Source organism: Crocuta crocuta, unplaced genomic scaffold (assembly GCF_008692635.1).
Source record: "Crocuta crocuta isolate KB4526 unplaced genomic scaffold, BGI_CrCroc_1.0 scaffold105, whole genome shotgun sequence".
Lineage (NCBI taxonomy): Eukaryota > Metazoa > Chordata > Mammalia > Carnivora > Hyaenidae > Crocuta > Crocuta crocuta.
The window spans coordinates 275,264-290,770 of record NW_027530499.1 but is presented as its reverse complement, the minus strand read 5'-3'; the positions used below and the strand labels follow the sequence as shown (position 1 = coordinate 290,770).

At 38.6% G+C, this 15,507-nt stretch overlaps 1 protein-coding gene across 1 annotated transcript in view; it reads right to left on the bottom strand.

Moving 5' to 3' along the window:
• PGR (progesterone receptor) overlaps window positions 1-1,205 on the bottom strand; it is an 83,315-nt gene extending 82,110 nt beyond the window's left edge. Inside the window, exon 1 of the mRNA XM_077766717.1 lies at window positions 1-1,205. Coding sequence (XP_077622843.1) covers window positions 1-1,205 — 1,205 coding nt within the window.
• Window positions 1,206-15,507: the final 14,302 nt, after the last annotated feature.

Below are 15,507 nucleotides of genomic sequence, written 5' to 3'. Positions count from 1 at the left end.
CCCGGGGAGCGGGCGGCGGCTTCGGTGCCTTCCTCCTCCTCCTTGATCTTCAGGGCGGGCGGCTGGAAGTCGCCGTAGAGCGGGAAGGCGTCGTCCTTGGGCTCGGCGTCGGGAGGGTACGCGCAGTCGGAGAAGTCGCCAGCCGCGACCTGGGTGGAGGAAGCCGAGGGCGAGCCCCGCGGCTGGGCGAAGGCGCCGACCACCGCAGCCCCACCGTCGTAGCTCTCCCCTTCCAGCAGTTGCCGGGTGCGGGCGGCCAGGAAGGCAGAGTTCAGGGGCAGAATGGGCACGTGGATAAAATCCATCATCGTGGTGGCCAACGGGGAGCACCCGGGAGCTGCTGGCGCGTCCTGCTCCGCCAGGGCGACCTTGGGCGCCGAGAAACGGGAATCTTCTTTGGGGACCAGGGCGACGCTTCCTGAGACCACCCCGGGAGCGGTGGCCGCAGCTCCTCCTCCAGCGGCCGTGCCTCCCGGAGGCCGGGATTTGCCCTTCTGAAGTGGACCCACGGAGCCTTCGGACTCCAAGCCATCCACCTGCTCCACGTCTAACACAGCAGGCTGCGGAGCTGGCTTCACTGCGGCCCCGGGCCAGTGGTGGCTCCCAGAGGTCAGGGGCAGCAGCTGCCTGGGCGGTGACAGCGCCCTGGGCAGTACTTTATGGGCAGGTGCCGTCCCGGAGCTGTCGCTAGCCTTGCCCTCTGGCCGGCTCATGAGCGAAGACAAAACCCCCTGCGTGGTGGGGGCAACCCGGGGGTCTTCGGGAAGCTCGGCGCCAAACAGGCACCAAGGGCTGGCGGCCTCACAGGCAGGAGGGCTGGCGTGGCTCTGCTCGGGACCCGAAGGCTCCAGTAGCGTGTCCAAGACACTGTCCAGCAGCCCCCTGTCCTTCTCTGGGGGTCTGGAATTGCCGGCTCCTGCACTACTTGTGGCTTCAACTCTTGGATACGCCCCCTCCACGTCTGACAGCCGCTGCTGGTCCTGTGTCTTCCGGTCCGGGTCCTGGCCCTGGCAGGGCCTAGGGAAGAGCAGCCGGTCCAGAGAGATGGGTATGGCCGGGACTGCAGGCGAGGCGTCCGTGGTCTGACCCGCCTGGAAAGGGCCCGCGTCCCGGCGTCCCAGCAGAGGCGATCCGAGCGGCGTGGAGGAGGGCGCGCCGCCCGCCACGTGGGGAGCCTGGGGATCCTTTGCCTTCAGCTCTGTCATGACGGCCTGGACTCCCCTTATCTCCTCCCCTGTTTGTAAGGAGGCGGGATAGGGGAAGGAGGTGGGGGTTCAGGGAATATAGGAGCAGCGGGAGGAGAAGATTAATGTTGAATGTGGCTGGCCCCGGCGGGGCGGGGTGGTGCGATCTCCACCTCCCGGGTCGGAAGGGGGAGGACGCTGGTCAGCTACTGCCTTCGCCCTCCATCTGGAAGGCAGAGGAAGGGTGCAGTTGTTCAGTCCCCAGGGCTTCGTCGCCTCGCTGGGAGAGTTCTCCGACTTCGGTCCGAGCACGGGAAGCGCAGAGTACTCACAAGTCCGGCACTCCAGCGGCTGCGGCTTCGAAAGCGGCTACAGGCGCGGCTCTCATCTCCAGCTTTCTCCAGTGCATGCCTCGCGTAGCTCTAATCCCTGACTACGTCTTACTTGCCTTCTCATTGAAACCCTGGGACTCCTTGGACTTTTTGGTACGGCCCATTCTCAAAAACAGTCGGGTTTTGCGTGCTCCAACGAATAACTGGCGACAATCATCTTTGCGGCTCTCGGGTTTCTCGGCTATCCAGGAGGAAGAAACGCCTGTGCTAACCTATTTCATTCAAGGGCCAGGTGAAACTAGTTCACACTGAGAATGCTTCTTACACACCAGATCTTCGAACACTCAAATACTATAAAGCTTAACTCGAATAGTGACAGCTGTAGACTGGCCCCACGGATTTCTAATGATGTCTCCTCCCTATCGGGATGCCCCGCCCAAAGCCTCTCTTACACCAATTAGGGACCTGATCAGAAATTCTGGAGTTGGGTATTCCCAACCGCTAGTCTGATTCCACTCTGAATGGCAGGTGCTGTGGGATGAAACTTTATAAACATGTTAGATATTTTACTACCAATTAAGAATTCTGCCCAATCGAACTGGAAAGGCGAATGGATTCTTTCAGGATTTCAGTTTTGTAAAGATTTAACATCAAGGAAGATATTTGGCTTTATTATGTTTTAGAGTGAATGTATCAAGGATGATCCTAAATAATACAAAAGAGATTCTCTGTCTCATGACTTCCTTGAAAGCGAGTACTTTCTTTTTTTTTTTTAATATTTATTTATTATGTGACAGAGATAGAACATGGGCGGGGGAGGGGCAGAAAGAGAGGGAGACAACAGAATCTGAATCAGGCTCCAGGCTGTGAGCTGTAAGCACAGAGCCCGCCTTTCGGCTGGAACTCATCAACCACGAGATCATGACCTGAGCCCAAGTCGAATGCTCAGCTGACTGAGCCACTCAGGCACCCCGAAAGCGAGTAGTTTCAAATTTCTCTCAATACATCCAATGTGTTTTGCTTTTCTCACACAGTCCTCAATGTGGCGGAGAAATTCGGGAGTAGAAGATAGTTGATAATGTCTCTTGACCTGTTCTAGAAGTTTAGATATTGGGTACCACACCTTAATTTGTCATAAGGAATTCATTCCAACTTCTAATAGCACTTTAGGAAAAGTTTTCCTTAGGTTATATTCTTATATTCTGTGCTACATCATAAGTTCCTCAATACAGTTCCCCAACATACTTAATTCTTAACAATAATTATCTTTGAAGTTTAGTTTTTAAGTAGGTCACGTCTTACTTCGTAAGATATGGTAGACGGGGGAGAGTATTGCAATATATTTGAGATACAGAATAAAAAACTAACAATTTGCTGAATCCATGACCATTGGGTATCTTGATGTCATACTAAATACTCAAAACTGAATTAATCATTTGGAAAGTTCCTCAAGATCCTATGTGTGCTTTTGCCCCAACAGGATCTTTCAGCCGGATATAGAGAATTCAGTGGAAGACTCCAGGATGGGCAGAACCATTAGAGGTAAGGATCTTGGATCCCTAAATCACCTAGGGCAGGTCTGTGTGAATGAGAAATAAACTTATATGATGTAGGCCACTGGATTTTGGAATTGATTGTTCTAGCAATTAGCTTATTCTGACAAATTTTGGATATAAAGAAATTAGGGAGGTAGAAGAGGGGTAAAGCGAATTCCAGGAAGCAGAGAGAGTATGTTCATAGCACATTAAATAGGAAGACATAACATAGCAATTGCCAGGAGGCCATCCATTATGGATTGATCTTAGAATGAATATGGGAATGGAAGAAAATGAGACTAGAGAAATGAACCAGTTTATTATTATTAATACTTTCATTGTTGCTTTCAGGCTTTTCTCTTTTCAGTGTATTTTAAACCACTTAAAATGCTTTATTGATATATAATTCACATACCATATATCTCACCCACTATAAAGCATACTATCTCATGGTTTTTAAGCATATTCACAGTTGAGTAACCATCACCACTATCAATTTTAGAACATTTACATTACCCCCAAAATAAGCCTCATACCCATTAGTAGTCATACCTCATTCTTCCCAGTCCAAATCTCCCAGCAGCCATAATCTATTTTCCTTCTCTGTGAATTTGCCTTTTCTGGACATTTCATATCATAAAACCGGAGTTATACTGTATGTGGTTTTTTATCCTATTTTCTTAAACTTGGCAGAATGCTTTCAAAGTTTACCCATGTTGTAGCATGTATCAATACTTAAATTCCTTTCCACATAATACTTCATTTGTGTGGATGTACCACATTATATTTTTCCATTTATCAGTTGGACATTTTGGGTTGTTTCTACTTTTAAGTTATTATGAATAATGCTGCTGTCAACATTTGTGTATAAATTTTTATGCCAACATATATTTTCATTTACATTTTATGCCATAGAATCTGTAGAATTTGAACAATCTGTATAGCACTGCCAGGTAGCCTTTTAAGACCTTTACGTGTGTTAATGTATTTAATCCTTCAACAGTCCTGTAAAGTGGATACTATTATCTCCATTTCATAGTTGAGAAAACTGAGGTGTGGAGTAGCCCGATATTATAAAGGTAGTAGTAGCCTAGGTAGGTTTAAACTCAGGTAATTAAAATGCCAACCTTCTTAGGGGTGTGATTTTTAAATAGTAGATGGTTTGGAATTTGGTTTGCAGGTTGCTATAGCCATAAAAATTGGCGCTGGGCATCATTTTAAATGGCAAACTATATTTGGATCAATTTTGATTGCTTATAAAAATTCCCTCAAGCCAGCAAGACTGACTGGTTTGTTTCTATAAGATGTAAAATTGTGAAATGGGAAAACAATAATAAAGAAGCCCAGCATGTCCTAATCATCATGACGCCATGATATTTAATGCTGGGTGATTAGCATTGTTGGCAAAGGAATTCCCAAATATATGAATCTCAGAGTGAAACAGAATTTACTGGTTACATTCAGATGTGATAGGACTAACTCCAAATATTCTTGAAGACTATTTTTGGAGAAGACAATTCAAATTTGGAAGTTAGTTTGTTTATACTTTGGGAAAAAAAAGCTTTATTAAGGAATAGCTGTCAGACAATAAGCTGCATGTATGTAAAGTGTATGTTTCATGAAATTTCAACATATCTGTGTATCTATGACACCATCACCACAAATGAGGTGATAAATATACCCTTTTGCATCAGAAGTTTCTTCACACCACTTTTTAATTCTTTCCTACTGCTCTTTCTTATTCCTTCCTGTCCCTGCCATTTCCCATCTGTCCCTAGGCAACCAATTAACCTGATTTCTGTTGCTATACATTAGTTATTTTAATTCATATCTGATTTATTAAATGTTAAATTATACACCTACATATATGTTTACTATTTGTTTGGTTGGTTGTTTTAGAGAGGGAGTGAGGGAGTGGGTCAGAGAGAGAGAATCTTAAGCAAGCTCCATGCTCAGCACGATCCTGATGATGAAATCAAGAGTTACACGCTCAACCAACTGAGCCACTCAGGTACCCCAAAACTTTACTTTTTTAGAACAGTGTTAGATTTTACAGAGAAATTAAGCAGATAATACAAAAAGATCCCCTATATCCTTTGAATACAGTTTCTCCTATTAACACCTTATATTAATATGGTATACTTGTTGCAATTATGGAAGAGATATTGACACATTATTAACTAACATACATAGTTTACTCAGATTTCCTTAGTTTCTACCTAATGTTCTTTTCTTTCCAGGGTTTTATCCAGGACACTATATTACATTGTTGTCATGTCTCCTTAGGCTCCTCTTGGCTGTGACAGTTTCTTACTTTCCTTTTTTTTTTTTACAAGGTTAACAGCCCTAAGGAGTCTGGTAGGCATATTGCAGGATGCCCTTTCATTGGAATTTTATGATTAGACTGGGTTTATGGGTTTTTAGGAGGAAAATCACAGCAGTAAAATGCCATATTGGTCACATCATATGTACTGTCAACCAGACAACACCCTTGATGTTAACATTAATCAGCTGGCTGAAGTAGTATTTGTCAGGTTTCTCCATTGCACAGTTACTCTTTTTTCCCTCTTTCCATACTATGCACTTTAGAAGGAAGTCACTATGAGAAGCCCACACTTAAGGGAGAATGTGGGGAGTAGAGTGTTCTGTTCTTCCTCCTTTAGGGTGGAGTGTCTACATAATTTATTAGGAATTCTTCTGCATAGGAGATTTACTCCCTTCTCCACCATTTACTAATTTCTTTAATCTTGTATTTATATCAGTATGAGCTCATGTATATTTATTTTATACTTTGGGTTATAATTCAATACTATTTTATTTTGTTGCTTAAGTTATTCCAGCTTTGGGCACTGGAAGAGTGTGTGGTGTGGGGTGTGTGTGTGTGTGTGTGTGTATGTGTGTGTTTTAGCACTTTCTTGCTTTCTGTCTTTATTAAAAGATGCTCCAGATTATCTTGTCTATTTCCTCCCCAGTCCTAGAATCAGTAATTTATTGGAAAGTTATATTAACAATGAAGATCTGGCTGCTAAATGTGTTCTACATTCTTTTTTCTTTCTTAGAATTTAATATAATGCAGTATGTATATTTTTTTCATCTAGCCTCTTTTACTTGGCATAATTATTTTAAGATTCATCTATATTGCAGTATGTATACTTAGTTCATTCTTTTTATTGATGAGTAGTAATTCATTGTATGGATATACCATAGTTTGTTTATCCATTTACCTGTTGATGAACATTTGGATTGTTTCCAGTGTTTTAGTATTACAGATAAAACTACTATGAAATATGTGTACAAGTCTTTGTATGGGCATATGTTTTACTTTCTCCTGGGTATATACCTAGAAATGAAATGGCTGGCTAAATGAGTAAGTATACATTTAAATACCAAATGATTTTCCAAAGTGGTTGTATCATTTTACATTCCCACCAGCAATATATTATAGTCCTAATTTTCCATATCCTAGACAAAAATTGGTATGGTCAGTATCTTTAATTTTAGCAATTCTAATAGATACATAGGTAGCATCTCATTGTGGCTTTTTTGCGTTTCCCTAATGACATGATGTTTATCATCTTTCATGTATGTATTTTCCATCTGTATATCTTCTTTGGGGTGTCTGTTCAAATGCTTTGCTTTTTAAAAATTGCATTAATTTCCATATTGTTGAATTTTGAGAGTTCATTATGAATTCTCATGCATTGTCATATATGTGATTTGAAAATATTTTCTCCACTCTGTGCCTTATCTTTAAGTTCTCTTAACTGTCCCTTGAAGAGAAGATGTTTTTAAAATTGGTAAAGTGTAGTTCATCAATTTATACTTTTATGAATTATGCTTTAAGTGATGTAATTAAAAATTCTTGCAAAAACCTAAGGTCACAAAAATCTACTGTTTTGTGATTTCTTCTGTTTTTATAGTTTTTGTTTTTACATTTATATCTATGAATCATTTTAAGCTATTTTTTAATATGGCATGAAGTATAAATTGAAAGGTTTTTTTGTTTTGAATATGGATATTCAGTTGTTCCAGAACCACTTGCTGAAAACAACATCCTTTCTTAGTTGCCTTTGCACTGTGTTGAAAATGTTATTCATGTATGTAGGGGTCAATTTCTGGACTCTTTATTTTGTTTCGCTGTGCTATATGGCAATCTTTATGTCAGCATTACAGTGTCTTGATTGAGGTAGCTGTATATTAGTTCTTAAGTACTTGAAGTATTACTCTCTGACTTTATTATTCATTAAAAATTTTGTTTTGGTTATTCTAGATATTTTTCATTTCATATAGATCTTAGAATCAGTTTATTTCTCAAAACAAGGCTGCTGTGATAATAATTGGGAATGAATCAAAGCAGATCAATTTGGACAGGAATTGACGACTCATCAACATTAATTCTCCCATTTTCCTGTGAAGAAGACATATATCACTATTTCTGTAAGGCCTAGTTTCTCTCAGCAGTGTTTTGAAGCTTTCATTGTATAGGTCTTTCACATATTTTGTCAGACTTGTCTCCAATTATTTCATATGTTTTGACACTATTGTAAATGTATCTGTATAAGTGGTCTATTGCTTACAGATAAATCACCACAAACTTAGTGGCTCAAACATCACCCAGTTATTATCAGTTTCCATGGGGTCAGGAGAATTGGCTTCTTGGTTGTATACACTGCTTAGGGCTCTTACGGCTATAATCTGTGGATCAGCCAGGACTGCATTTCCATCTGAGGCTCATGGTGTTCTTCCAAATTTATTCAGGTTGGTGGCAGAATTCAGTTCCGTGCAGCTTTTGAACTCATGGTAATTTCTGTCTTTGAGGTCAGCAGGAGAAATTTACTCGTGCTTTTTAAGGGCTTCTGCCAAATTAAGTCAGACCCACCCAGATAGTCCTTATTTTGATTAATTAAAAATGATCTGATTTGGGATCTTAATTGCATCTGCAAATTTCCTTTTGCCATATATATTACCATAATCATGGAAGTAAAATACAGTGCTAACATTCAGACAGTCTCATCCACATTCAAGGAGAGGAAATTATATAAACCATATATACTGTGGGGAAGGAATTTTGAAGGCCATCTTATAATTATGACTAATTTTTGTTTTATATTGTACATTTCTAGTGATTATAAATAGAATTGATTTTTTAATTGGAATGATAAGTGTAGGGTTCTTGGTGGTTTGTGATTTTAGGATAGAAAACATTCAATCTTTTATTAATAAGTATGATGTTAGCTGCAGATTTTTTCATAGGTTCTCCTAATCAGATCAAGGAAGTACTATTCCATTCCTAGTTTGCTGAGAAGTTTATTAGGAGTAGATGTGGGTTTTTGTCAAATAATCTTTTTGTACATTTTGAAGTTATCATATGGTTTTTCTCTTTTAGTTTGTTAACATGGTGAATTACATTAATTATTTAATGTGAAACCAACCTTGTATTCCTGGGATAAATCTACTTAATTATGACGTAGCATTTAATATATTTCCTTTGATTTGTTAAATACTTGTTGAGAATTTTTAAGTCTTCAAAATTGTTCTGTTCTCAACAAAGTGGGGATAGAGAGAACATACCTCAACACAATAAAGGTGATATATGAAAAACCCACAGCTAATATCCTAAATGGACAAAAACTAAGAGCTTTTCCCCTAAATTAAGGAACAAGACAGTCTCACTACTCTTATTCAACATAGTGGTGGAAGTCCTAGCCTCAGCAATCAGGCAACACAAAGAAATAAAAGGTATTCAAATTGGCAAGGAAGAAGTCAGACTTTTGCTATTTACAGGTGACATTGTACTGTATATAGGAAACCCAAAAGACTCCATGAAAAATATTGCTAGAACCAATACACAAATTCAGTAAAGTTGCAGGATATAAAATCAACATACAGAAGTCTTTGCATTTCTATATGCCAATAATGAAGAAGCAGAAATGGGATCAAGGATTTGATCCCATTTACAATGGCATCGAAAATAATAAAATACCTAGGAATAAACCTAACCAAAGAGGTAAGAGATATGTACTCTGAAAAGTAGAGAACACTTATGAAAGAAATTCAAGATGACACAAAGACATGAAAAAATGTTCCATGCTCATGGATTGGAGGAATAATGAAAAAAATCCTCATTTATACTGATTATCAAAACAATCTCTACAATTTACATGGGATGGACTGAAACAAAGTAATTTATTTAAATATAAAGTGAGGGTACCAGCATGGCTCAGTCAGTTAAGCATTGGACTTCGGCTTGGGTCATGATCTCAGGGCTCGTGGGTTTGGGGACCATGTCAGGCTCTGTGCTGACAGCTCAGAGCTTGAAGCCTACTTCAGATTCCGTGTCTCCCCCTCTCTCTGCCCCTTTCTCTCTCTCTCTCTCTCTTTCTCTTTCTCTCTCTCTCTCAAAAATAAACATTAAAATTTTTTTAAATATAAAGTGAACACATTAATTTCCTGTAACAAAAATTGTCCTATACCTGCTCTGTCATTGAAAGTTACAATACATGAACTTTTTGTTTATCTAGAAATATTCTTTCTAGAATGCATTATGAATATTTCAAAGAGTTCCAATCTTCCTCTTACCAATTAACAAGCAAAAGTATGATAATTATAGCTAACACAGTTCTCTTTATACTTAACTTTACTCTGCTTCTTAAGACAAAGAGCCAGTCTGGGGTTAAATAAAATAAGACCCTTCTTTACCCCTCTCATCCTTCTATTCTTTGTGATTCTTTGGTCACTCTAAAGTAACCCTAAATTTCTTTCAATCCCCATGACTTTTTCTGAAGTATTTCATTTTTGCCAATAGATCATTAGAAATTAACTAATTCTCAAAGTGTTTTATAGAATTTGTTTTAATTCTGGTAAGTATTTATATATCACTTCTTATTTATTTCTTATGGCCTGTTGTTGCCACCTATTGGAGCAAGGGAAGAAGACTGAGAGGGTTGTCAGGAAGACAGAGCTCAGTTGAGTGAGGGCTGATAAAGGCAGAGAACTTTAATTGCATCTGTTATGCCTTTTTTTTAAATTTCACTTTTCAACTGTTTCCTGCTAGTATATAAAATTAGTTAATTACTACATAATGAGTTTGTATCCAGAAATTTTGCTAAATTTATTTACAAGTGCTAGTTGATGTTTTATGGATTCTTTAGGATTTTGTAAGCAAACCATTGCCATCTTTAAATAACATTTTTCTTCTAAAAAAAGGAAGAATAAATATTGTTAATATGTCTATGCTACCCAAAGCAATCTACACATTCAGTGCAATCCCTATCAAAATGCCAACAGCATTTTTCACAGAGCTAGAACAAACAGTCCTAAAATTTGTATGCAACCATAAAAGACCCTGAATAGCCAAAGCAATCTTGAAAAAGAAAAGCAAAGCTTGAGGCATCAAAATTCCGGACTTGAAGTTATATTACAAAGCTGTAGTGATAAAGACAATATGGTACTGGCACAAAAATAGACACTTGGATTGGTAAAATAGAAAATCCAGAAATGGACCCATAACTATACAGTCAAGTAACCTTTCACAAAGCAAAAAAAAAAAAAAGAATATCCAAAGGAAAAAAGGCAGTCTCTTCAACAAATGGTGTTGGGAAAACCGGACAGCAACATGCTAAAGAATGAAACTGGACCACTTTCTTACACGATGCATAAAAATAAATTCAAATGGATGAATAACCTAAATGTAAGACAGGAAGCCATCAAAATCCCAGAGGAGAACAGAGATAGTAACTTCTTTGACACTGCCTTTAGCAACTTCTTACTAGATATGTTTCCTGAGGCCAGGGAAACAAAACCAAAAATGAACTATGGGGACTTCATCACAATAAAAAGCTTCTGGACAGTGAAGGAAAAAATCAACAAAACTGAAAGGCAACCTTCAGAATGGGAGAAGATATTTGCAAATAACATATCTGATAAAGGTTTTGAATCTAAAATCTATAAAGAACTAATCAAACTCAACACCCCTCCCAAAAAAAACATTATCCAATTAAAAAATGGGCAGCAGACACGAATAGACATTTTTCCAAAGAAGGCATCCAGATGTCTTATAGCTACATAAAAAGATGATCAACATCACTCAGCTGGGAAATACAATTCAAAACAGCAATAAGGTATCACCTCACACCTTTAAGAATGGATAAAAATAACAACACAGGAAATACTAGATGTTGGCAAGGATGCAGAGAAAGGGGAACGCTCTTACACTGTTGGTGGAAATGCAAACTGGTACAGCCACTATGGAAAACAGTATGGAAGCTCCTCAGAAAGTTAAAAATAGAACTACCTTACCATTAAGCAATTACTCTACTAGTTATTTTCATGTCTTGTAATGACTTTGTCTGGCTTTTGTATCATGAGTTACAAGAAATAAATGGCATACTTTTATATTAATAAAATAAAAATTACAATACAATTTAGGATCTTCTTAAATACATGTATTTTGGCATTAGCTGTTCTTTGTATTGCCTCTCTACCTTGGCAGTGGGCATCACATGAAAAGAAAGCCATAAAGTTGTCTTAAGCTTGAAAAGATGATTAACTTTGTCAAGCCTATCCAGTTTTTATAGTGAATAAAGGAATCTTTCTCTCATTTTACAAACATCTACCTACAGTATGTCACTAAATAATTTGCTTTGCATGTTATTTTACAATAGATACAACAATTTTATACTATCATATATAATGCTCATAAAAATTCATGATATAAGCACTATTTCAATTTTGCAAATGAAAAAGGTGAAGCTTAAAGTCTTAGACCTAGTAATTAGTAGAGCCAGAACTCACTACTAAGGTTTCTGGTTTCAATATAGTGCTATTTTCACTTTACACATTATGTTGCTCTATTTTTTACAATTCAGAGTGTTTGGTAGTAAACAAGGTTTATATGGAATAGAGTAGAAACATTTACTTGATCTGAGACCCTAGAAATACAAGCACTTTTCAGAAAGCATGTTGGGCCACCCAGACCTATGATTTGGTTAGTTTGGATTTTTTTTTATCATTATTATTTTTACAACTTTGAGAACTGGAATTCTTATGTATTTACAAAGTGATGATTGTGAGAGCTGGATTTGATGTGAGTATACAAAGGTCGCTCTCTGACCTACTTGAGCATATTCCCCTGGGTTCTGAATACAGTGTCCCATATAACCTTTGGATTATCCATAGATGCATTGACCACACATAAATGAATAGTGCTTTTTTTCAAGTTTCAATTTAAATTCCAGTTAGTTAACATACAGTGTAATATTAGCTTCATGTATACAATATAGTGATTCAGCATTTCTGTACAACACATGGTGCTTATCAAAACAAGTGCACTCCTTAATCCCCATCACCTATTTAACCCATCCTCTACCAACCTCCTCTCTGGTAACCATCACTTTGTTCTCTGTAGTGAGCAGTCTGCTTCTTGGTTTACCTCTCTCTTTTTTTTTTCCTCCCCTTTGCTCTTTTCTTTTGTTTATTAAATTCCACATATGAGTGAAATCATGGCATTTGTCTTTCTCTGGTGGGTTTATTTTGCTTAGCATAATACTCCATTCATGTCATTGCAAATGGCAAGATTTCATTTTTTTCCTGGCCAGATAATATTAATTTATATATATGTATATATACGTATATACACATATATATCTTCTGTATCAAATCAACTATTGGTGGATACTTGGTCTGCTTCCATATTTTGGCTATTATAAATAATGCTGCCATAAGAATGCATGCTTTCCTTTGAATTAGTGTTTTTGGATATTTTCAGTACATACCCAGTAGTGAGATTACTGGTCACAGGATAGTTCTTTTTTTTTTTTTTTAGTTTAGTCATTTATTTCGAGAGATAGAGAGAGGACACAAATGGGGAAGGAGCTGAGAGAGAGAAGACATTCCATTCACATCAGTGCAAATTGCAAGATTTCATTCTTTTTATGGCTGAGTAATATTCGTGTGTGTGTGTGTGCGCGCGCGCGCGCAATCTCTTTGTTTTTTCTCAAGTCTAGGGTTAGCTTTAGGGTCATTGCCAGGGTTAGGGTTAGGGTTAGGGTGAGGTTATGTCCCTGGCATCCTGCAGTTCAGAGATCTTTCCAGAGAATAAAACCCCAGACTTTTGCTGGGATGAGAATAGACGTGACAGCAGTCTGTTGAGCTGAGGCAAGAATGAGATTTGGATCTATAAATACTCTTTAAATGATTGTTCAAATGTTCCTTTTGTTTTTATCTCTTTCACATCCATTTTTAGAAATATTACCAATGTTGGGGTACCTGAGTGGCTCAGTCAGTTAAGTGTCCGACTTCAGCTCGGGTCATGATTTCACAGTTCATGGATTCGAGGCCCGCTTCAGGCTCTGTGCCGAACACTTGCTAAGAGCCTGAAGCCTGCTTCGGATTCTATGTCTCCTTTTCTCTCTGCCCCTCCCCTGCTCATGCTCTGTCTCTGTCTCTCAAAAATAAATAAATGCAAAAAAAAAAAAAAGAAATACTACCAATATTTAAATGTTTGAGGTCTTGTACAGAATAAATAGGCTGCTTCTCAGCTTTCTTTTTTTAATTGTGTGTTCATGAACCTGGTTTTTTGGATCCAGGTATAGGTTTAGAATTAGAGTTAGAGTTAGGGTTATGGTGATGGTATGTGCCCAGTATCCTGCAATTCAGAGACCTCCCCAGAGGGTTAGGTTTGGGGTAATGGTTAGGGTTAGGAGTTAAGGGATTAGAGTTTAGTGGTAAGGTTAGGATTAGGGAATGAGCCTGACCATATGCTGCTTTCTTTTTTTAAGTTTATTTACTTATTTTGAGAGAGAGACAGAAAGAGTGATCAGGGGAGGTACAGAGAAAGAGGGAGAGAAAGACTCTCAAACAGGCTCCCAGCCTTTCAGCATGGAGCCCAATGCAGGACTCAAAACCACAAACCATGAGATCATGACCTGAGCCGAAAACAAGAGTCAGATGTTTAACTGACTGAGCCACCCAGGTCCCCTTAAACTGCTTTTTATAGCCATGTCAGGTAAAATACATTTTGGCTCCAAGTAACAAGATCCACAAAACAGGGTCACCGAGCAAAAAGTGATATATAACAGATGTTATCTCACATGACAAAAGTCTAGAGGAAAGTAGTTCTAGGGTTGATTAATCAGTGGCTCGGTATTATTTTCAAGGTCCCAAACTCCCCATCTTGCCAGTCAGCTAGTGTCAGAGACCTAAGTTTTGTCTTTTTGTCCCCCAGTGTCCAAAGATGGCTATTGAAGCTGCAGATATCAGAGTTTCACATAACTGCATCCAAAGTTAAGAATACATCCCTCCTAGGGGCAGCTGGGTGGCTCAGTCAGTTAAGTGTCTGACTTTGGCTCAGGTCATGATCTCACAGTTCATGGGTTCAAGCCCTGCATCAGGCTCTGTGCTGACAGCCAGCTCAGAGCCTGGAGCCTGTTTCAGATTCTGTATCTCCCTCTCTCTCTGACCCTCCCCTGCTCATGCTCTGTCTCTCTCTTGCTCTCTCTCGCTCTCTCTCTCAGAAATAAATAAAACATTAAAAAAATTTTTTACAAAGAATACATCACTTCTCAGCCTTTTGGCTAAGATCCAATGCAAAGTTAAGAACACAGAGTTTCTCCTGGCAAGTTTTTCCTTTTTTCCACCTCTTCCCCCACTCCTCCTTCTCTGTTTCTTCTTCCTCCTCTTCCTCCTCCTTCTAATCTTCCTTTCTCTTTTTCCTTCTTCTCCTCACCTCCCCCCCCACCTTTTTTTGATCCAGAAAGAAACTTTATCCAAAAGCTGACCCTGTTGATATCCTATCAAGATTTATTGGCTAAACCAGATACTCAAAGGGAAATTTGATTAGGTTAATTGTGATTCATCCAGGGCTATCTGTACTTTGCTACGAAAATGTGAACAAAGTTGGAGTTCTGTTAGAAAGAAATAGAAGTAAGGAGATGGCTGATTGGAATTCAACAAACTGTATCTGACATTTTTCCAAAGTCTCATTTCCTGCAGAGTCCTAGATGACAATCTAAACTGAGAAAAAAAATTAAATTCACACTAATGTATGAATTAATACAATAGCCTTTGTATTTTTATAAATCTTTAAAGTGTTCCTTAAAGATAATTATTATTCATAAATGCTTAATATGTACTTGTGATCTCTTTAATGTAGCATTTTAAAATGACTATCAACTCAAAATATCCTTTTATGTGCCTTGAATTATTCTTTAACTTTATGTACTAATTACTAATGTCAGCTTTGTGCACTAATTATGGCTATAGTTCTCATTTCTTGAGCTCTGCAATTTAGCATGTAATCATCCAGAGCTTACACATAGGTGCACTTGTTACCTTTCTTTTTGTCTTTAGAGCTTAATACACTTAAATAGGTGGCTTGTATTACAGTTTTGAAAAATGTAATTTATAATTCCATAGTCTAGTATTCTCTCCTTAATGTAATGTGATTTTTAGGAATTT